The following is a 23,065-nucleotide window of genomic DNA, read 5'->3' on the forward strand; positions in this document are numbered from 1 at the left end:
ATCGATATTAATAACCTAGACTTGGGTGTACAGGACACAATTTCAAAATTTGCAGATGACACAAAACTTGGAAGTATTGTGAACTGTGGGAGGATAGTGACAGACTTCAATAGAACATAGACAGGCTGGTGGAATGGGCGGATACGTGGCAGATGAAATTTAATGCAGAAAAGGTCAAAATGTTACATTTTGGTAGGGCAAATGGGGAGAGGCAATATAAACTAAAGGTTAAAATTCTAAATGGGGTGCAGGAACAGAATGACCTGGGGGTATATGTGCACAAATCCTTGATGTTGGCAGGGCCGGTTAAGAAAGCAGTTAAAAAGGCATATGGGAGCCTGAGTTTTACAAATAGAGGCATAGAATACAAAAGCAAGGAAGTTATGATGAACCTTTCTAGAACACTGGTTTGGCCTCAGCTGGAGTATTGTGTCAAATTCTGGGCATTGCACTTCAGGAAGGATATGAAGGCTTTAGAGAGGGTGCAGAAAAGATTTATAAGAATGGTTCCAGGGATGGGTTATGCGGATAGAATAGTGAAGCTTGGGCTGTTCTGCTTAGAGAAGAGAAGGTTGAGAGGAGATTTGATAGAGCTGTTCAAAATCATGAGGAGTCTAGACAGAGAGAAACTGTTCCCATTGGCAGAAGAGTGGAGAACCAGAGGGCACAGATTTAAAGTGATTGACAAAAGAACCAAAGACGACAAGAGGAAAAGCTTTTTCACGCAGTGAATGGTTACGATCTGGAATGCACTGCCCGAGGCAGTTTCAATCCTGGCTTTTAAAAGGAAATTGATAAGCATGTGAAGGGAAAGAAATTGCAGGGCTAGGGGGAATGGGCAGCGGTGTGGGACTAGCTAAATTGCTCTTGTAGAGAGTCAGCACATGCTCGATGGCTGAATGGCCTCCTTCTGTACTGTAACCATTCTATGATTCTCTGAGTGGAGACCTAGCATCATTGGTTTTTGCTTTTTTCGTTATTTTGAATCTGGGAATTGAGTATTCTCTAGATGCACAGCAAAGGAAAATCTTTCCTGAAATGTTTAAGAAAGGTGAGGCTTACATTAACAATTTCATCCATCTGTCAAGCTGCTATCTGTTCAGGAATGGAATTTTGTGATCCTCTTAGCAGGCTGAAGAAAAAAAAAACATAAACTGCTCCACAGCTTGTGCAGTTCAATGCCATGCAGACCAGTGAACTGAATAAGCAAAGCTCATTCTATGCTGAAGTTCATCCTCTACAATGTCAGAGAAATATGGCTGGACTGTTTTCTTGTTGAGATTCTAATGATATAAATCTATCTGAGGAATTAATGGTGGTAGAACTGATTATGGAAGGGGTGAGAATTAGTGCAGCCAAAGCACAATTGTGTTCGACCTAATTGAGAGTGATGAAGTATCATTATATTAATATTGTTTTCTACTTTGCAGTTTAATATTCAACTCATTGGTATAAAGGAGAGAGGTGAAAATGATAAGTGCAGATTCCATACAGGGATATAGGTGGAGCATTTTCTGATACATTACAATATTTCTAAATCTTGAAAATATTCTAATGTACTTTTTTTACAAACCATTTAGTATTATCAGCAGAGTCGTGACTATTATAGCCAATAGGTAAGGGAGTAACATCACTGAAGAACAATATAGAAGTATTGAAGTTATGCTGAGCAAATAATAGTGTTTGAAGCTTAATGCTAATAAATCATTAAAATAAGCAGGTTAATACCTTAATTAAAATAGAAACAAAGGAACTTCATACAAACATTTTAACTACCAGTACTCTAATTTCCACTGGCAATATCGACATGCAAGTCAAACACTATTGTTACCTGCAATCAAGTGTGTGTGACAATTCAAAGGATTGAACCTGCACTAAAGTAGAAGGCACCTTTGAATTATCAAATAAAAGTACAATCTTGAAAAATTGTACTGGCTTTTGGTCATAAAGTGGCGAGACTATAAAATGCCTTGAAATGAAAAACTGAGATGTTTACTGGCAGAACTGAGGCTCTTGCCTTCTCACAACCTTGGCACTCTTCAGCAATTGCTATTCCAACAGTGAAATGCATACTCCTGGATGTAACATTTTACAGATAAATTACATGTCATCAGTAAAACACTACATCATTGCCAACAATCAAACACTACGACAAATAATTGAACCTGTTACTCTGATGACTTATCCTCAACTTTGAGCCACAGATAAAGTCTTGAGACTAAAAACTCCAGCCCATGGATATGAAATTGGGGCAATCTGGGCAGGGGGAACAATATTGGGGCAGAACTAATTTCTGTTGCGTTTGTACCTTTTTCTAGCCACTCTAAGAAATTTGCTTTCTGTACATGGTTTAAATCTAATTTATACTTCCTGCTTTATGCTTCCTGGTTTCAAACCTGCATGTCTCAGTGAGGATTCTTCTTTCTGATTGGTTGAAGAGCTTCACTGTTTCTCATACTGATCTCATACGCCACAGATGCCCTGTAGAGGGCACATGCTGGACCGGACACCAGATTTGAGTAACTATCTTCTCGAAAGCCTACCAAAACTTTGTGGGCAACTGTCAGCAAGGTGAATGGCAAGTGCCATTCCTTCACTGCTGACTGAAAATCTGGGCCAATAAATGTATGTTGGCATATATTGAAGTATTTTTGAGAACTGATGCCTGAAAAGAATATGGTTTACAATTTGGAAGATGAGGCATTACAGAATCACAGAATTGTTACAGCAAAGAAGGAGGCCATTTGGTCCATCATGTCTGTACTGGCTCTCCTAATAAGCATTTCACCTGGTGCCATTCCCCTGCCTTCTTCCCGTAACTCTGCACATTCTTCATTTTCATATAACAGTCTAATTCCCTTTTTGAATGCTTCAATTGAACCTGCCTCCACCACACTCTCAGGCAGTGCATTCAGGCCTTAACCACTCGCTGCGTGGAAAAGTTTTTCATCATGTTGCTTCATCTACCAATTACTTTAAATCTGTGCCCTCTCATTCTCGATCCTTTCACAAGTGGGAACAGTTTCTCACCAGTGGCCCCTGCTACAAAGTGTGTATAGGGACAGGCCCTGCTGTTTGGAACTGCCTCCCTGCATTTCCCCCACTGTCAAAAGCTCAGACCCAACTTCCCAACTATTGTAAAGAAGAGACCACAAAAAGGTAAGTGAAAAATTATTTTTGTGGAGCCAGAAGAAGCAAGAATTCTCCTACAAGCTCCACAAGAATAATATGGGCTGCTGGCACCCTGGGCTCCCACACAGCCTGCAACTCCCACTTCACTGTGGTTGGCTGCTTCCCACAGACTGACCTTCCTGCTGTCTGCGTTAGCAGCCGATCCACCCAATTCTGGGGTGGGCAATGTACTGGAGGCCCGACCATCAAAACCATCAAGCCTCCTACGGCAGGAAAGGGAAGGCACTCTGCCCATCAGTTGAATGCTTGGAGTTTAAAATGTAGCCCATTGATTCCTCCAAGGAATTCAGATTTTGTTTTCCTGTACTGCGTTAGTATTACATAATACATAGAGGTACTTGAGAGTTCCCATAAATGGGCTTCAGATTATTTTTTGGTCAATCTGTTTTGTCACAATTCAATCTATATGAATGCGATGTTGCATTAATGACATCAATCCCAAACACTTGGCTGCTTATTAACTTCCAATGCTTATACAAAAACTAGGCAAAAGCAGAATAAATCTCCAAATGTGGCAGCCTGGTGCGGCAACATCTTGGAGCATCAATGCAGCCTGGCATGTTGTGGTGGAATGTGCCTCTCCCCAAGCCTCCACACTGTTTAGTTACTAATTTCAGCTATGCCCTCATGTCGAGCCACTGAATGGAGAGCAGGTGCTTCCCATTTGGGAAAGGAAAATTGGTCGTTGTAGCATTCCTCCTAATTGCCAATTTTGTAGTATTTTGTAAGGCCTGACATCATTTCACTTACCCAGGCTCTAAGCCACAACTGGTGTTTGGCCCAAGAATACCAGAAAGAAGAAGAGAAAATAAGCAGAAGAAGAGGGGTTAGCCACATTTAAAAAAAGAATATCACATTGAACTGATACAGCAGACATTATGGATGAAAATAGGTACCAGAGAGTGATTTCCAGAGTTGTAATTTAATCTTGGTTCGCATTATGATGCCTTTAAACCATGGTAGCTCCAATTTTGTGATTTATGCCACCACTTAAGGCTTTTGATGAAATTACGACCTTGTAATCCCTCCAAGGTATCCAATATTTTCTATATCAATCAAAAATCAATTTAAATTAATTATTTACATTTCAAAAGTGCCCAATTCAGAGCAAAGAAGAATAAAATTTTGTTTTGACTTCTGTGTTAAATGCACAATTATTTTGGTGAGCAATTGGAACGAGGACAGGTCACAGCGCATCACTGAAAGCAAACAGCTCTATAATCCATGTCCTAGAATCATTTTTTATATTTTTAATAAAAGGCTTTTATTCTTGCCAATATTTTATTTTGATTACCTAACTCCCAATCTAGTTATTGCACACCCTAAAAAAGAAGTGTAACAGGGTACCTTCATAGAGGACACAAGGGCATATGTCAAATATTTCCAGGAGTTCTCGAACTGGATGACTTAGAAATTTGATTGTGCCTAAATATACAATGTGGCATGTGGCATTCATGCACTTATTCCGTGCTGGAAATGTGCCACCTCCCACATTGGGTTGGGATTCACATGCGGCATGTGGCCATGCAGGTCTTATGCCAGAAGTCGGCCAGCTTCAGCCTTGAAAGTCCCTTTAGTGGGTCTGCAGTTCAAGATCAATGTGGACAAGTGCAACCTGAGTCATATTATGTTTATTGTATATGTCAAAAAGCTAGTTTCTGTATTTTTGTGAAGTAGCTAATGATGGCAGGGCTGAGATCTCACTGGTTCTACTGTTCACGCTCGATGTCAGACCAAATCATAAAATGTTACTAATCTTGCTTCTTTTCAGTTTCTGAAATTCCTCACTTCTATAAACATTTCAATAAGCTGAGGTAAATTTAGCTATAAATGACTGTGAAATATGGATGCCATCGTGGTGAGTGTCATTTGGTAAGGGACGTGTGCATTTTTATTTCAAGCTTCACACTGACCTACTGCGATGTAGAGCTATGTCTGGAGTGGCTGGAGCAGTAATATTTCTGAACAGTTTTAAATACCATGTTAGGTTTGAATGTATACCTGAATTCATAGGTAAAATTGATTGTCATGCCAATACAGGAAAAAATCTGATTTTTATACAGGTAATGTTACATAATATTATGTTCGTTACAGTATTTCTGTGCAAGACTATGGTTGTAGCCAATCAGTAGCCAAGATAGGCAAACAAATCCAAGCTAAAGATTCAGTCTTTTTTTTAATGGCCGAATGTCAGGTAGCTAATGTCAGCAGAGGAGAGCAGAATTTACGGTGCAAGCAAGAACACGTAGTGCTGGAGTGCACTGTAGGTAGTGCTGGAGTGTAGGGCAGGTAGTGCTGGAGTGTAGGGCAGGTAGCAGTGGAGTGTAGGGCAGGTAGTGCTGGAGTGTAGGGCAGGTAGCGCTGGAGTGTAGGGCAGGTAGCAGTGGAGTGTAGGGCAGGTAGTGCTGGAGTGTAGGGCAGGTAGCAGTGGAGTGTAGGGCAGGTAGTGCTGGAGTGTAGGGCAGGTAGCGCTGGAGTGTAGGGCAGGTAGCACTGGGCTGTAGGGCAGGTAGTGCTGGAGTGTAGGGCAGGTAGCGCTGGAGTGTAGGGCAGGTAGCACTGGGCTGTAGGGCAGGTAGTGCTGTAGTGTAGGGCAGGTAGTGCTGGGCTGTAGGGCAGGCAGAACTGGAGTGTAGGGCAGGTAGCGCTGGAGTGTAGGGCAGGTAGCACTGGGCTGTAGGGCAGGTAGTGCTGGAGTGTAGGGCAGGTAGCGCTGGAGTGTAGGGCAGGTAGCACTGGGCTGTAGGGCAGGTAGTGCTGGGCTGTAGGGCAGGTAGTGCTGGAGTGTAGGGCAGGTAGCAGTGGAGTGTAGGGCAGGTAGCACTGGGCTGTAGGGCAGGTAGTGCTGGAGTGTAGGGCAGGTAGCAGTGGAGTGTAGGGCAGGTAGCACTGGGCTGTAGGGCAGGTAGTGCTGGAGTGTAGGGCAGGTAGCGCTGGAGTGTAGGGCAGGTAGCACTGGGCTGTAGGGCAGGTAGTGCTGTAGTGTAGGGCAGGTAGTGCTGGGCTGTAGGGCAGGTAGTGCTGGGCTGTAGGGCAGGTAGTGCTGGAGTGTAGGGCAGGTAGCGCTGGAGTGTAGGGCAGGTAGCACTGGGCTGTAGGGCAGGTAGTGCTGGAGTGTAAGGCAGGTAGCGCTGGAGTGTAGGGCAGGTAGCACTGGGCTGTAGGGCAGGTAGTGCTGTAGTGTAGGGCAGGTAGTGCTGGGCTGTAGGGCAGGTAGTGCTGGAGTGTAGGGCAGGTAGCGCTGGAGTGTAGGGCAGGTAGCGCTGGAGTGTAGGGCAGGTAGTGTTGTAGTGTAGGGCAGGTAGTGCTGGAGTGTAGGGCAGGTAGTGCTGGGCTGTAGGGCAGGTAGCGCTGGAGTGTAGGGCAGGTAGCGCTGGAGTGTAGGGCAGGTAGCGCTGGAGTGTAGGGCAGGTAGCACTGGGCTGTAGGGCAGGTAGTGCTGGGGTGTAGGGCAGGTAGTGCTGGGCTGTAGGGCAGGTAGCGCTGGAGTGTAGGGCAGGTAGTGCTGGGCTGTAGGGCAGGTAGTGCTGGAGTGTAGGGCAGGTAGTGCTGTAGTGTAGGGCAGGTAGTGCTGGAGTGTAGGGCAGGTAGTGCTGGAGTGTAGGGCAGGTAGTGCTGGAGTGTAGGGCAGGTAGCGCTGGAGTGTAGGGCAGGTAGTGCTGTAGTGTAGGGCAGGTAGCACTGGGCTGTAGGGCAGGTAGTGCTGGAGTGTAGGGCAGGTAGCGCTGGAGTGTAGGGCAGGTAGCACTGGGCTGTAGGGCAGGTAGTGCTGTAGTGTAGGGCAGGTAGTGCTGGAGTGTAGGGCAGGTAGTGCTGGGCTGTAGGGCAGGTAGCGCTGGAGTGTAGGGCAGGTAGCACTGGGCTGTAGGGCAGGTAGTGCTGGAGTGTAGGGCAGGTAGCGCTGGAGTGTAGGGCAGGTAGTGCTGGGCTGTAGGGCAGGTAGTGCTGGAGTGTAGGGCAGGTAGCGCTGGAGTGTAGGGCAGGTAGCACTGGGCTGTAGGGCAGGTAGTGCTGGAGTGTAGGGCAGGTAGCGCTGGAGTGTAGGGCAGGTAGCACTGGGCTGTAGGGCAGGTAGTGCTGTAGTGTAGGGCAGGTAGTGCTGGGCTGTAGGGCAGGTAGTGCTGGAGTGTAGGGCAGGTAGCGCTGGAGTGTAGGGCAGGTAGCGCTGGAGTGTAGGGCAGGTAGTGCTGTAGTGTAGGGCAGGTAGTGCTGGAGTGTAGGGCAGGTAGTGCTGGGCTGTAGGGCAGGTAGCGCTGGAGTGTAGGGCAGGTAGCGCTGGAGTGTAGGGCAGGTAGCGCTGGAGTGTAGGGCAGGTAGCACTGGGCTGTAGGGCAGGTAGTGCTGGGGTGTAGGGCAGGTAGTGCTGGGCTGTAGGGCAGGTAGCGCTGGAGTGTAGGGCAGGTAGTGCTGGGCTGTAGGGCAGGTAGTGCTGGAGTGTAGGGCAGGTAGTGCTGTAGTGTAGGGCAGGTAGTGCTGGGCTGTAGGGCAGGCAGAACTGGAGTGTAGGGCAGGTAGCGCTGGAGTGTAGGGCAGGTAGCACTGGGCTGTAGGGCAGGTAGTGCTGTAGTGTAGGGCAGGTAGTGCTGGAGTGTAGGGCAGGTAGTGCTGGGCTGTAGAGCAGGTAGCGCTGGAGTGTAGGGCAGGTAGCGCTGGAGTGTAGGGCAGGTAGCGCTGGAGTGTAGGGCAGGTAGCACTGGGCTGTAGGGCAGGTAGTGCTGTAGTGTAGGGCAGGTAGTGCTGGAGTGTAGGGCAGGTAGTGCTGGGCTGTAGGGCAGGTAGCGCTGGAGTGTAGAGTAGGTAGTGCTGGAGTGTAGGGCAGGTAGCGCTGGGCTGTAGGGCAGTAGTGCTGGGGTGTAGGGCAGGTAGCGCTGGAGTGTAGAGTAGGTAGCACTGGAGTGTAGGGCAGGTAGCGCTGGAGTGTAGAGTAGGTAGTGCTGGAGTGTAGGGCAGGTAGCGCTGGAGTGTAGGGCAGGTAGCGCTGGAGTGTAGGGCAGGTAGCGCTGGGGTGTAGGGCAGGTAGCGCTGGAGTGTAGGGCAGGTAGTGCTGGGGTGTAGGGCAGGTAGTGCTGGAGTGTAGGGCAGGTAGCGCAGGGCTGTAGGGCAGGTAGCATTGGGCTGTAGGGCAGGTAGCACTGGAGTGTAGGGCAGGTAGCGCTGGAGTGTAGGGCAGGTAGCACTGGGCTGTAGGGTAGGTAGCACCGGAGTGTAGGGCAGGTAGCGCTGGAGTGTAGGGCAGGTAGCGCTGGGGTGTTGGGCAGGTAGCGCTGGAGTGTAGGGCAGGTAGTGCTGGGGTGTAGGGCAGGTAGCGCTGGAGTGTAGGGCAGGTAGCGCTGGAGTGTAGGGCAGGTAGCACTGGAGTGTAGGGCAGGTAGCGCTGGGATGTAGGGCAGGTAGCATTGGGCTGTAGGGCAGGTAGCACTGGAGTGTAGGGCAGGTAGTGCTGGAGTGTAGGGCAGGTAGTGCTGGAGTGTAGGGTAGCTAGTGCTGGAGTGCAGGGCAGGTAGTGCTGGGCTGTAGGGTAGGTCGTGCTGGAGTGTAGGGCAGGTAGTGCTGGGCTGTAGGGTAGGTAGTGCTGGAGTGTAGGGCAGGTAGTGATGGTGTAGGGCAGGTAGTGCTGGAGTGTAGGGTAGCTAGTGCTGGAGTGTAGGGCAGGTAGTGCTGGGGTGTAGGGCAGGTAGTGCTGGGGTGTAGGGTAGGTAGTGCTGGGGTGTAGGGCAGGTAGTGCTGGGGTGTAGGGTAGGTAGCGCTGGAGTGTAGGGCAGCTAGCGCGGGGATGTAGGGCAGGTAGTGCTGGGGTGTAGGGTAGGTAGTGCTGTGGTGTAGGGCAAGTAGTGCTGGAGTGTAGGGCGGGGAGTGATGGAGTGTAGGGCAGGTAGTGCTGGAGTGTAGGGCAGGGAGTGATGGAGTGTAGGGCAGGGAGTGCTGAGGTGTATGGTAGGTAGTGCTGGGGTGTAGGGTAGGTAGTGCTGGGGTGTAGGGCAGGTAGTGCTGGAGTGTAGGGTAGGTATGGCTGGAGTGTAGGGTAGGTAGTGCTGGAGTGTAGGGCAGGGAGTGCTGGAGTGTTGGGTAAGTAGTACTGGGGTGTAGGGCAGGTAGTGCTGGAGTGTAGGGCAGGTAGCACTGGAGTGTAGGGCAGGTAGCGCTGGGCTGTAGGGCAGGTAGCATTGGGCTGTAGGGCAGGTAGCACTGGAGTGTAGGGCAGGTAGTGCTGGAGTGTAGGGCAGGTAGTGCTGGAGTGTAGGGCAGGTAGTGCTGGAGTGTAGGGCAGGGAGTGATGGAGTGTAGGGTAGGTAGTGCTGGAGTGTAGGGTAGGTATGGCTGGAGTGTAGGGCAGGGAGTGATGGAGTGTAGGGCAGGTAGTGCTGGAGTGTAGGGCAGGGAGTGATGGAGTGTAGGGCAGGGAGTGCTGAGGTGTATGGTAGGTAGTGCTGGGGTGTAGGGTAGGTAGTGCTGGGGTGTAGGGTAGGTATGGCTGGAGTGTAGGGTAGGTAGTGCTGGTGTGTAGGGCAGGGAGTGCTGGAGTGTTGGGTAGGTAGTACTGGGGTGTAGGGCAGGTAGTGCTGGAGTGTAGGGCAGGTAGTGCTGGAGTGTAGGGCAGGGAGTGATGGAGTGTAGGGTAGGTAGTGCTGGAGTGTAGGGCAGGTAGTGCTGGAGTGTAGGGCAGGTAGTGCTGGAGTGTAGGGCAGGGAGTGATGGAGTGTAGGGTAGGTAGTGCTGGAGTGTAGGGCAGGTAGTGCTGGAGTGTAGGGCAGGTAGTGATGGAGTGTAGGGCAGGTAGTGCTGGAGTGTAGGGCAGGTAGTGCTGGAGTGTAGGGCAGGTAGTGCTGGGGTGTAGGGCAGGGAGTGATGGAGAGTAGGGCAGGTAGTGCTGGAATGTCGGGCAGGTAGTGCTGGAGTGTAGGGCAGGGAGTGATGGAGTGTAGGGCAGGTAGCACTGGAGTGTAGGGCAGGTAGCGCTGGGCTGTAGGGCAGGTAGCATTGGGCTGTAGGGCAGGTAGCACTGGAGTGTAGGGCAGGTAGTGCTGGAGTGTAGGGCAGGTAGTGCTGGAGTGTAGGGTAGCTAGTGCTGGAGTGCAGGGCAGGTAGTGCTGGGCTGTAGGGTAGGTCGTGCTGGAGTGTAGGGCAGGTAGTGCTGGGCTGTAGGGTAGGTAGTGCTGGAGTGTAGGGCAGGTAGTGATGGTGTAGGGCAGGTAGTGCTGGAGTGTAGGGTAGCTAGTGCTGGAGTGTAGGGCAGGTAGTGCTGGGGTGTAGGGCAGGTAGTGCTGGGGTGTAGGGCAGGTAGTGCTGGGGTGTAGGGTAGGTAGCGCTGGAGTGTAGGGCAGGTAGTGCTGGGGTGTAGGGCAGGTAGTGCTGGGGTGTAGGGTAGGTAGCGCTGGAGTGTAGGGCAGCTAGCGCGGGGATGTAGGGCAGGTAGTGCTGGGGTGTAGGGTAGGTCGTGCTGTGGTGTAGGGCAAGTAGTGCTGGAGTGTAGGGCAGGGAGTGATGGAGTGTAGGGCAGGTAGTGCTGGAGTGTAGGGCAGGTAGTGCTGGAGTGTAGGGCAGGGAGTGCTGAGGTGTATGGTAGGTAGTGCTGGGGTGTAGGGTAGGTAGTGCTGGGGTGTAGGGCAGGTAGTGCTGGAGTGTAGGGTAGGTATGGCTGGAGTGTAGGGTAGGTAGTGCTGGAGTGTAGGGCAGGGAGTGCTGGAGTGTTGGGTAGGTAGTACTGGGGTGTAGGGCAGGTAGTGCTGGAGTGTAGGGCAGGTAGCACTGGAGTGTAGGGCAGGTAGCGCTGGGCTGTAGGGCAGATAGCATTGGGCTGTAGGGCAGGTAGCACTGGAGTGTAGGGCAGGTAGTGCTGGAGTGTAGGGCAGGTAGTGCTGGAGTGTAGGGCAGGTAGTGCTGGAGTGTAGGGCAGGGAGTGATGGAGTGTAGGGTAGGTAGTGCTGGAGTGTAGGGTAGGTATGGCTGGAGTGTAGGGCAGGGAGTGATGGAGTGTAGGGCAGGTAGTGCTGGAGTGTAGGGCAGGGAGTGATGGAGTGTAGGGCAGGGAGTGCTGAGGTGTATGGTAGGTAGTGCTGGGGTGTAGGGCAGGTAGTGCTGGAGTGTAGGGTAGGTATGGCTGGAGTGTAGGGTAGGTAGTGCTGGAGTGTAGGGCAGGGAGTGCTGGAGTGTTGGGTAGGTAGTACTGGGGTGTAGGGCAGGTAGTGCTGGAGTGTAGGGCAGGGAGTGATGGAGTGTAGGGTAGGTAGTGCTGGAGTGTAGGGTAGGTAGTGCTGGAGTGTAGGGCAGGTAGTGCTGGAGTGTAGGGCAGGGAGTGATGGAGTGTAGGGTAGGTAGTGCTGGAGTGTAGGGCAGGTAGTGCTGGAGTGTAGGGCAGGTAGTGATGGAGTGTAGGGCAGGTAGTGCTGGAGTGTAGGGCAGGTAGTGCTGGAGTGTAGGGCAGGTAGTGCTGGGGTGTAGGGCAGGGAGTGATGGAGTGTAGGGCAGGTAGTGCTGGAATGTCGGGCAGGTAGTGCTGGAGTGTAGGGCAGGGAGTGATGGAGTGTAGGGCAGGGAGTGCTGGAGTGTAGGGTAGGTAGTAGTGGGGTGTAGGGCAGGTAGTGCTGGGGTGTAGGGCAGGTAGTGCTGGAGTGTAGGGCAGGGAGTGATGGAGTGTAGGGCAGGGAGTGCTGAGGTGTATGGTAGGTAGTGCTGGGGTGTAGGGTAGGTAGTGCTGGGGTGTAGGGCCGGTAGTGCTTGGGTGTAGGGCAGGTAGTGCTGGAGTGTAGGGTAGGTATGGCTGGAGTGTAGGGTAGGTAGTGCTGGAGTGTAGGGCAGGGAGTGCTGGAGTGTAGGGCAGGTAGTGCTGAGGTGTATGGTAGGTAGTGCTGGAGTGTAGGGCTGCTAGTGCTGGGGTGTAGGGCAGGTAGTGCTGGGATGTAGGGTAGGTAGTTCTGGGGTGTAGGGCAGGTAGTGCTGGAGTGTAGGGCCGGTAGTGCTGGGGTGTAGGGCAGGTAGTGCTGAGGTGTATGGTAGGTAGTGCTGGGGTGTAGGGCTGCTAGTGCTGGAGTGTAGGGCAGGTAGTGCTGGAGTGTAGGGTAGGTGGGGCTGGAGTGTAGGGTAGGTAGTTCTGGGGTGTCGGGCAGGTAGTGCTGGGGTGTAGGGTAGGTAGGGCTGGAGTGTAGGGCAGGTAGTGCTGGAGTGTAGGGCAGGTAGTGCTGGGGTGTAGGGCAGGTAGTGCTGGGGTGTAGGGCAGGTAGTGCTGGGGTGTCGGGTAGCTAGTGCTGGAGTGTAGGGCAGGGAGTGATGGAGTGTACGGCAGGGAGTGAGGGAGTGTACGGCAAGGAGCGCTGGGGCGTAGGGCAGGTAGTGCTGGGGTGTCGGGCAGGTAGCACTGGAGTGCAGTGGAGATTCGGCCAGAGTGCTGGGCAACGTTTTTGGTGAGATGTAGATGCACAAGATGATTGAGGGGGTGGATATGGAAAGGAGCAAAACAAATTGTAAACCTTCATAGCTATTGTTATAGAAGAAGGAAATGTTCAGGGGAATATATTCAGAGGCAAAAGTTGTTGGCAGAGTAAGAGAAACATTCGAGAGAAAGCTTGATTGGGTGAGCTCAAAGTGAGATGTGAGGACATCAGATTTGCATTGGGTTTATTTGCTTTTAGTAGGTGGATACTGAATTTGGGCATTTTAGATCACAGTAATGTTGGAGCATCGAAAATATTTAATTATGCTAGCGGCCTTAGTAAACTGAGGTTACCTTTAGTCAAATGCAGCTGAAGTAAATCAAACTGAACCATCGAATCTCTGCCAATTGACTAGCTCCCCCTTCCTGGAGAAAGAAGCTTTTCTGCCCTGTAAGACTCAAAAGATGGTCAGCATATTCATTTTCTACAATACACAAATGCATAAAGGCTGATAACTTCTAATGTCTGCTTTCAATTGAAAATTGTATGACAGAATTTATGACATGCTGCCAGAGGTGAAAAGGAAAAAGGAGGAAGAGAAGAAGAAAATTATTTCTCAGACAAATCGATTGCGTGCTGAGCTTTTCAAAAAGGTATGACAACGACCAGAGAATTAATAGGCAGCAGCCATCTAAATATTGCTGGCATTAAAACATTTTTTTATTCCTCCCAGAAATTGCTTTACCAAATACTGCAGAGAAACAATGACAGTGTGCAGGAATCATCATGAAGAACTATTACCTGAGGCTGCCGGAGAAATGTTATCATTGAAGCCACAGCAATTTGCTAAAATGCAAATTTCTCATATCCCCACCCCTTGAAGTTTGAACCCATTAGTTTTTAAATTAAATCTTCCCAAGTTTGCATAGAGATTCATATTTTGTGGAGCCATTGCTCATTATTATTGCATAGTACTTGCAGGTTCATTGGTACATTAGACACTGCTACAATTGCATCAGAATAATGTATTTTTAATAATTCAAGCATTTCATTTAATCTTCAACCATTGGATTCCGTTCAACCAGGTTTCCTGTCTATCTACTGCTCTTGTTGGTTCGGGTCACAATCCTGGATATATTCCATGTCTTGTGTTAGTCTCAGAGTCAGATTAAGAATTCTTGTACCCTGGGTACACCCTTCTCTTCCTCTACCGCCCCCTCCCTTGACCCATTAAAACACAAATAGGTAATAAAATGGATGAAGAAATAGGCCCATGGAATGCATACATACTGCATTAATATAAAAGCAAATCATTTCACAATATACTTAAATAAAACTGTTTATTATTACTGAGGGTCCCCATAGTTACACTCGGCCCCTGGTGGTCGCCCCATATTTGTTTGGGCCCCATGGTACAGGCGCTTAGGCCATTAGACGTGCCTTAATCTGCCTCTGATTGGTCAGCTGTCACACCCTCAAAAATGATTTTGCATGTTGAGTGAGCCTCCAGGAATAGCTGCAGATTATTTAGCATTTACTTAATTTCAGGCGGAGGCCAAACATCACCCATTCTGATTGGAATATGTCAAATAGTTGTAATAGGAATATAAATATTGTGGAGAGGATTGCACCATCTTGCACTCTGTGAAATCTGTGTTCGCTTGCATGATAGCGAAGGGTGGCTTCACTTTCATGGTGAATAGGCATAGTAAGCAATAAACGGGACCTGTAGAATTTGTGATTATCTTTGTGGCTTCCTGAATCACCTTCCACAACAATTGAATGCAGGGACACAAGCAGAAGATGTGGAGAAGAATATCCTTCTGGCCTCACACCCTCCAGCATAGTCAGGAAGGGATGGTGACATTTATGAAGTTTAGTAATCTTGACAGGGGCTGAGAACAAAACTACATGAAAGGAGGAGGAATGACAAGGTATGGAGACTGACCCTCCCAAAAAACATGTGCTCCAGTGTATGAGTACCAACTCAAGGACTAATTATTTTGCAGTTTTGCTAAACTTTATGCTTTTGAAAAATGCATGCAGCTTTGCTGAAAAGACCAAACCATTTTAAAATCATATACATTTGAGTTCTCGTATTGAAGCAATGCTGCTACATTTTTAGCAGTTTTTTAATGGCCTGGTACAATAATTATCAATGAATATACTTTAAATAGAGCTTAGCATAACAAACTATAGGTCACAAAGCAAGGCTCACATTTATTGTATATACCTTGTAACACTATGAACTGACAGATGTGTAAAAAATCTAATCATCTACTAGACAGTTTAAAATTGCACAACTAATCAAAAAGATTCAACCATTTGATCATCTCGTTGGGTGTTTTGAATTTAAGAGTCTCTTCACTGCCAGGCCAAACAGTTACCATATATTAACCATACCAAATAGGATTAAACTTGATTAACTGCTAACCTTTATTTTTCCTCCTCTATTTGGATCGGTCACCCAAAAGTACTATATTACTACATTCTATTTTAGTTCCATTTAGATAATGAAGAATGTGTAATGCTCTTTGCTTTAATGTCATGGCCCTTCTCCATTACAGTGGTATTCTTGCAATTGAAGGATGATTTGAAATAATCATATTGTGAAAGACAAAATGAAGATTAAACTCTGAGGCTGGCTGTGTCTTTAAATCCAAATGTAGTGTTCATTCTACATATTTTATTTAATAATGCTGATTGTTCAGCTAAAGAACTGTTACATTGTTACATGTAATAAACTTTTATTCTGCTGTATTTGTAATTTTTTAATTAAAAATTATTACAGGTTTTAAATACTATACAAAGCTCTAACTGTGGTACTACAAATTGAACTTGTACCACATTTCTGGGCAAATACAATCACAACTAATTGCTCCTCCTCCCAGCAGTGAAGATATATCGTATATGTAGCGCCTGAAGCATTGCCACTAAAATTGTATACACTATACTTTCTCCCTTGATAGACATTGTGCTTCCTCTGAGAGGCATACAATATATGTATTCACAAGACTGTTCTTTGTTAAAAGAAAATGTGCATTCGCATAATTCTGACTGTTGTGTCAGAGGTTCTCAATAGCGTTGTGTTTTCTTTCTTTTCTTACCCTTATTTCTTGAAGGTGTTGAATCATATGAGGTATGGCTCCATAGGTGCTGACAGCCCTTTGGTACGTGACCCAAGTGATCTTTCTTCATGTGTGCATTCAGTGTCGGCAAGCTACTTCAACAGTCTAATTCTGTCTGTATACAATGTCCAGACAAACACACACACATTTCCAGCAGATGTGGCTGAACGACAATCAAGAGTAGCATCTATTTTTTTTTTCCCTAGCCCAAGAGTATTAATACAATATGTAGTCTTCTATCATTGCCTGGCAATCAGCTACCTCAACAAAGAAGGGATCAAGTAGGACCTCTTGGTCATTGTGACTCACTACCATACTATGTATGTATTTAGCCACCAACAACTTGCATTTATATAGCTTCTTTAAAGTAAAAAATGTTGCATTACAGAAGGACGAAATGCAAAAAGGATATTAACTATGATGGACGAGTTAGGGAAGGTGAATGAAAGTTTGGTTGAAAAGATGGGTTTTCCGAATGCTTTTTAAAGGTGGGAGAAAAGTAGAGGGACAGAGTTTTGGGTAGGGGGTTCCAAAGCCTAACCTGAGGTGGCTGAACACTCTGCCATTAATAGCTGAATGAAGTAAGAGGTGGGGCTGGGGATGGACAGGCAGGGGGAAATTACATAGAATTCCAGAGTCAGAGGGTTTAAGGATGTGAGAGATGATATCAGATTTGTGGAAGTTGCCAAGACAGGGCAGAACAAAGCCATGGAGGGATTTGAAGACAGGATGAGGCGTTTAAATGTAATACAGTGGGGACAGGAAACCAGTGTAGATCAGCAAAGATAGTGGTTAAGGCAAGTTCAGAAGAAGATACGGGCAGATAAGGTTTTTATATGTTGGAGTTGACGGAGAGTTTCAACGGCATTTAGAGCAACTGTGTGGGTAGGGTTGGGAAGACAAGTCATTACTGGAAATGCTCTGGCTCCATTGGGACAGGTAAGAGTGAAATTGTGCACAGGAGCAGTCATATGGAGCTGAATAAGAGAAAAGGCATTAAAAGGGAATGGCACAATTCATCTTGTTGAACATTATGGAGAGGCGAAAGAACTGCTGTCACAGAGGACATTATTTGTGATATCATTTGTGACCATAGCTGTCTCACTGCTGTGAGCAGGGAAGGAACCTGAAAGGATTCAAACAGTGAGTTTTGAGAGAGATTGGCACAGAACTGGGAGGCAAGCATGCATTCAAGTACCTTACAGCAGAGAGGGAATTTAGAGATGGGAGTATTTGGAGAGAAGGGGGTCAATTTTGAGGAGGGGTGTAATGATTGCAGATTTGAAAGGGAGTGGTCTGCCTAAGCAAAGGAGCTATGAGCAGTGTCAATAAGCATTGGGGCAAGACATTGGGAATGCAGGAGATTGAGGTAACTGAAGATGGGTCTTTTGGAAGAGATAGGCTTGGAGAAAGTATGTGGAGATGGCAGAGAAGCTACAGACTGATAGATAATCAGGGTTACAGTGAGTTGGGGTTGGAAGTGTTAGGGAGCAGAGAGAAAAGGAGAGTAATGTGGGAGCACCGGCAGCTGTATAAATGGTTTTAGCGTTCAGAGATTAAAGAATCCACAAACTGACTGAGGTGAATTTGGAGGAGGCAATGTAAAGAGGTTTGAGGTTGCAGTTTGTCATACAGAATAGAAGCCTTCGATGTCTTTGCCCTCCAGGATTAATCCTAGAGTAATAGGAGAATTTGGCTGAAGATACTAAAGTTCAGTGGAGCTTAACATGATCAAGCAAAATCCGGCAATGAATGACTGGGTCAGTCAAACAGCAACTGCACTTAAGTTCATGGCCCTCAGCAGCAAAGGTAGTGTTGGGAAATTGCAGGAGTAAGAACAGTGACTTGTTGAGAGCAAGAGTGTCAAAACCAGAGGCAAGGCAGCATTAAGCTGGTCAGCTGTGGCAGAGATGCTGTGATAGGTGGATTGAAAGTGTTGGGAGATTAGATGTGAATTTGTAATGGAGGTGGGAGACAGTTTTTTTCCAGAAGCAGATGGTGAGAATAATGGGATTAAACGGAGGCTGGGAATATGAATGAGGAAGTAGTGAGAAAACATCTTATTGGTGATCGAGATCTTGAAGGAGGATTGAAGGAGTTTACAATAGTGAGGTTGAGGGATAGGCATGGGTTTAGGTGGGAATGTTGTTGAGATTAAAGGAGGCTGGGAGAGTTTAGGTGTAGATTTAAAACACAAAGGAAGAATTGTTTGGTGTAGAGGCTATGGGAGGAGTAAAAGGAGGAGACATTGCTGATAGCATCCCCATGGGACTTTGTAGGATGCTCCTGATGATTTTAAGTGCAAGGCAGGAGGGATGGAACAAGAGAAAGTGCCAGAGAAATAGGAGAAGCCAAGGATGCATTTGCTGAGGGGAACTCTGCCACTGCCATGGCGATTTGGGTTGGGTAAGTGTAGTCAGGCAAGCAGGCTACAGTGAGGAGGAAGAGTAACTGCCTGTAAGTCAAGTTTTTATTAGGCCTAGTGGTCAATAGATTTATCAAAATGGATATCAAGAACCTTGTCTGCAAGTGAGCAAAGACTCCAAATGGCAATGTGGCGAGGCGCAGTAATTGATGATCCGCTGGTAGAATCATGGGGTTTTTTGTGGAAAAGGTAGGGGAGTGGGGAGAAGACGGTAACTGCTGATGACTGAGCAAAGTGCGACAATTATTGTGAACAGAGGATGAAACAATTGGGATTGCTGTCCAGGTAAGTTAACAATGGGTGCCAGGACAGGTGTGGCAGAGAACACTAAGGCAGAAGAAGGAGAAGCCCAAGGGCTCATTCAAGAAGGACCTGAGTTTGAAATGGGAGCAGACAAGAAGGTATGCTCAGAAGTGGTCATGAATGGGGAGAAGATCAAGGGGCAGGTGATGTTAGAGAAGAGGGTTGTAGAAAAGGCAGAACAAGTCCGAGAAGGCCAGAAAAAAGTGGGTGTGGGGGAAACTGGGTTCAGATTGGCAGCCAATATTTGCAGTGCACTAATATAAAAACAACTAAGAATGCAGATATCAATCTGCATATAGAGGTTGATTATGCATGATCCCGCCAACCCCTATAAGTATGCCAGAGTGGGAATTGCAATCTATGCATGAGCTGGGTGCCTGATCCCTCTGGCGTTTACAGGGTCAGGCTATTTGCATAAAATAGATGAGTAAGGTTGTCTCAAAAGCTTGGGCTTTGTTTAGATATTTCTACCTCACAACAGTTAAAGAGTGCTCTCAAGCCCACTTGTGCATTCTGAGCAGGTGCTCTTTGCCGAATTTCCTACTGTGCAATCCAAGTATCAACCGGAGTTGTTGGGTATACAGTACTTCCTCTAATCCTGTGAAGGTTTCTTAGATTTTTTGCAAAGAAAATTTAAAGATTTGGAGTTTGAATTCGAAAAGCCTTATGTCAGGCAAATTTTGACATTTATTGAGAAACCTTGTTTTCTGGTTTGAACTGCTGAGATAGACGATACCTGTCTGAATAACAACATCTGTGATCATGCTTTCTGCGTTGATTGTTATAAAAGAAAGAGCTTGTTTCTAGAGAATGGATTTGTGTTTGTTGTTGAAAATTGAGTTACAAAATCACTCCTGAGCCATGCTTGAGGCTTTTTGAAATTATTCAACACTTGGAAGTGGCATAAATGATGAACTTGAGTGTTTTTTGTGCTAACTTTGTGGAACATTATGTCAATTAATAACTATATAATACAGAAAACTCCTCATTAATAGTGCACCAGATGGCACTTTTCGATCTGCATTTCTGGTATAGTCTGGGGGCCCACAGTAGGAAATTGCACATCCTGATCTGTGACTTCCTATCCATTAACTTTAAGAAAAGGAAAATGTATGCCTTCCTGGACTCACCCGCCCCAGAAGTGCAGAAGCTGCCAAATTGGAAGACGGCTACTTCTAGGTGGAAATAGGCGACTTGTAACAGGCTTAGCGCACTTACCATATGAAAATCAGGGTCTTTAATGTTGATTGCAGGACCCCAATACAAAATTGGTTATCAAATGGGCAGAGCTTACCCAGTTATTCCACATTTTCAGTGACCTAACCACCAATCCTCAAAAGGGACTGCTATGGGGATGCCCACAAAAAGGTAAAAAAACATTTTGATAATTTCATTTCTGTTGAGTCGAGGTGTAGGAGTGCTCCTCCTGGTTTCTGCAAAAATACTGCAGGGCACTGCTGGCCCGGGCTTGGCACTTCCACTTTCTGTGCTTTAACAGCCTCATACCTCTGTATCTCTTACTTCATTTGCCCCCAGTATTTGGCAAATTTGGGCAGCTTCACCTGTAAAACTCTCACCCACTTTGGAATTAGTGGGCATTCACTCAGCTTTAACCATTGAAGGAGATGGTCAGGTCAGTGGCATCTTGCCAACACCGGATTAGTAATTGAGCACTCACACTATCACCCTGGCATCCCTGCAAAGAACTATATATGACAATGTCAATGATCTGTTGTCAGCTTCAATAAGTATACTGTGGGGGTATGATAGGGACATGAGCAATCAGACAGGTTTAGGACTGCAGATCTTTAAGGGTTAATGTTAAATGGCTACAGGGTGACCAAGACTGGGAACTGAATATTCAAGGATATTCAACATTTAGGAAGGACAGGCAAAAAGGAAAAGGAGGTGGTGTTGCACTGATAATAAGGGATGGGATCATTAGTAAGGGAGGATCTCAGAACGGAAGAACAACATGTGAAATCTGTTTGGGTCGAGCTAAGAAACAGTAAGGGGCAGCAAACATTAGTAGGAGTTGGTAGTGTGGGGCATGGCATTCATTAGGAGATTAGAAAAGCATGTAACATGGGTAATACAGTAATCATGAGTGACTTCAATCTGCATAGAGACTGGGTAAACCTAATGAGCACTAATGCTTTGGAGGACAGGTTTCTGGAGTGTGTTAGGGATGGTTTTCTAGAGCAGTATGTTGAGGAACCGACTAGAGAAGAGGCTATTTTAGATCTAATATTATGTAATGAGAAAGGGCTAATTAATAATCTTGTCGTAAAAGAACCTTTAGGGATGAGTGACAATAATATAATAGAATTTTACGTTATGTTTGAAAGTGAGATAGTTCAATCTGAAGCCAGGGTGTTAAATTTGAACAAAGGAAATTATGAAGATATGAGGGGCAAATTGGCTGAGGTGGGTTGGGAAAATACATTAAAAGGTACATAGGCAATGGATAGTCTTTAAAGAAATATTACATAGTTTACAGCAACTATACATTCCTTCAAGGCACAAAAACACTAAAAGTAAAGGCAGTCAACAGTGGATAGCAAAGGAAGTTAAGGATTGTATAAGATTAAAAGAAAAGGCCTATAAAGTTGCCAGAAATAGTAGTAAACCTGTATTTTAGAATACAGCAAAGGAGGAGGAAGAAACTGATAAAGAAAGGGAGAATAGAATATGAATGTAAGTTAGCAAAAAATATAAAAATGGACTGTAAAAGCTTCTATACGTGCATAAAAAGGAAATGTTTGGCTAAGCCAAATGTGGGTCCATTACAGGCAGAGTCAGGAAAATTTATAATGGGGAATACAGAAATGGCAAAGAAGCTAAATGATTAATTTGTGTCTGTCTTCACTGAGGAAAATACAAGAAATCTCCCAGAATTAGAGAACCAAGGGATTAGGGGGAATGAGGAATTGAAGGAAATTAGTATTAGTAAGAAGGTTGCATTGGAGAAATTAATGGGGCTGTTGGTTGATAAATCCCCAGGACCTGATATTCTACATCCCAGAATGTTGAAAGAGGTAGCTATGGAGATAGTGGATGCATTGGTGATCATCTTCCAAAATTCTATAGATTCTGGAGCGGTTCCTGCAGATTGGAAGATCGCAAATGTCACCCCACTATTTAAGAAGGGAGGAGAGAGAAAACAGGGAATTACAGACCTGTTAGCCTGACATCACAATGTAAGGGTGGTACCGTGGTGCAGTGGTTATCACTGCAGCCTCACAGCTCCAGCGACCTAGGTTCAGTTCTGGGTACTGCCTGTGCGGAGTTTGCAAGTCCTCCCTGTGACCATGTGGGTTTCTGCTGGGTGCTCCGGTTTCCTCCCACAACCAAAGACTTGCAGGTTGATAGGTAAATTGGCCATTATAAATTGCCCCTAGTGTAGGTAGGAGAATGGTGGGATGTGGTAGGGAATATGGGATTAATGTAGGATTAGTATAAATGGGTAGTTGGTTGGCACAGACTCGGTTGACAGAAGGGCCTGTTTCAGTGCTGTATCTCTCTATGACACCAGTCGTTGGGAAAATGCTAGAATTTATTCTAAAGGATGTGATAAATGGACACTTGGATAATAATGATCTGATTGGGCATAGTCCACATGGATTTATGAATGGAAAATCATGTTTGACGAACCTGTTGGAGTTTTTGAGGATGTTACTAACAGAATTGATAAAGGGGAGTCGGTGGACGTGGTATACTTGAATTTTCAAAAGGCCTTTGACAAAGTCCCCCACAGGAGGTTGGTTAGCAAAATTAAAGCACATGGAATAGGAGGTAATATACTGTAATGGATTAAGGATTGGTTAACAAGCAGAAAACAGAGAGTAGGAATAAACAGATCATTCCCGCGTTGGCAGGCTGTGATTAGTGGGGTACTGCAGGGATCAGTTCTTGGGCCCCAGCAGTTCGCAATATATATCAATGATTTGGATGTGGGGACCAAATGTAGTATTTCCAAGTTCACGGATGACACAAAATGTGTGTTGTGAGGAAGATTTAAAGCGGCTTCAAGGGGATTTGGAAAGACTTAGTGAGTGGGCAAGAACGTGGCAGATGGAATATAATGTAGAAAAACGTGAGTTTATCCACTTTGGTAGGAGGAATAGATGTGTAGAGTATTTCTTAAATGGTAAGAGATTAGAAAGTGTAGATGGAGTTATCAGTGACCATAACCTGGGTGTCCTTGTCAATAAGTCACTGAAAGCTAACGTGCAGGTGCAGCAAGCAATTAAGAAGGCTAATGGCATGTTAGCCTTTATCGCAAGAGGATTTGAGTACAAGACCAGTGAAGTCTTGCTTCAATTGTATAGAACCTTGGTTAGAGCGCACCTGGAGTACTGTGTGCAGTTTTGGTCCCCTTACCTTAGGAAGTATATGATTGCCATAGAGGGAGTGCAACGGAGGTTCACCAGACTTGTTCCCTGGATGGCAGGACTGTCCTATGAAGAGAGATTGGGGAAATTGCACCTGTATTCTCTAGTTTCGAAGAATGAGAGGTGATCTTGTTGAAACCTACAAAATACTTAAAGGAACAGACAGGGTAGATGCAGCTAAGATGTTTCCCCTGTTTGGGGAGTGTAGAACCAGGGGACACAATTTCAAAATAAGGGGGAAGTCACTTAGGACTG

General features: G+C 46.5%; 1 protein-coding gene across 3 annotated transcripts in view; it reads left to right on the plus strand.

Moving 5' to 3' along the window:
• The window catches only part of c20h10orf90 (chromosome 20 C10orf90 homolog), a 224,275-nt gene extending 208,955 nt beyond the window's left edge, over positions 1-15,320 (plus strand). For all 3 annotated transcript variants that reach the window (XM_068052741.1, XM_068052742.1, XM_068052743.1), the window contains 2 exons: positions 13,114-13,213; positions 13,294-15,320. In XM_068052741.1, coding sequence (XP_067908842.1) covers positions 13,114-13,213; positions 13,294-13,350 — 157 coding nt within the window. In that variant the 3' untranslated portion in view covers positions 13,351-15,320. The remainder of the gene's footprint in view (positions 1-13,113; positions 13,214-13,293) is intronic.
• The last annotated feature ends 7,745 nt before the right edge of the window (positions 15,321-23,065 follow it).

The sequence above is a fragment of the Heterodontus francisci genome, chromosome 20 (assembly GCF_036365525.1).
Source record: "Heterodontus francisci isolate sHetFra1 chromosome 20, sHetFra1.hap1, whole genome shotgun sequence".
In the NCBI taxonomy this organism is placed as follows: domain Eukaryota; kingdom Metazoa; phylum Chordata; class Chondrichthyes; order Heterodontiformes; family Heterodontidae; genus Heterodontus; species Heterodontus francisci.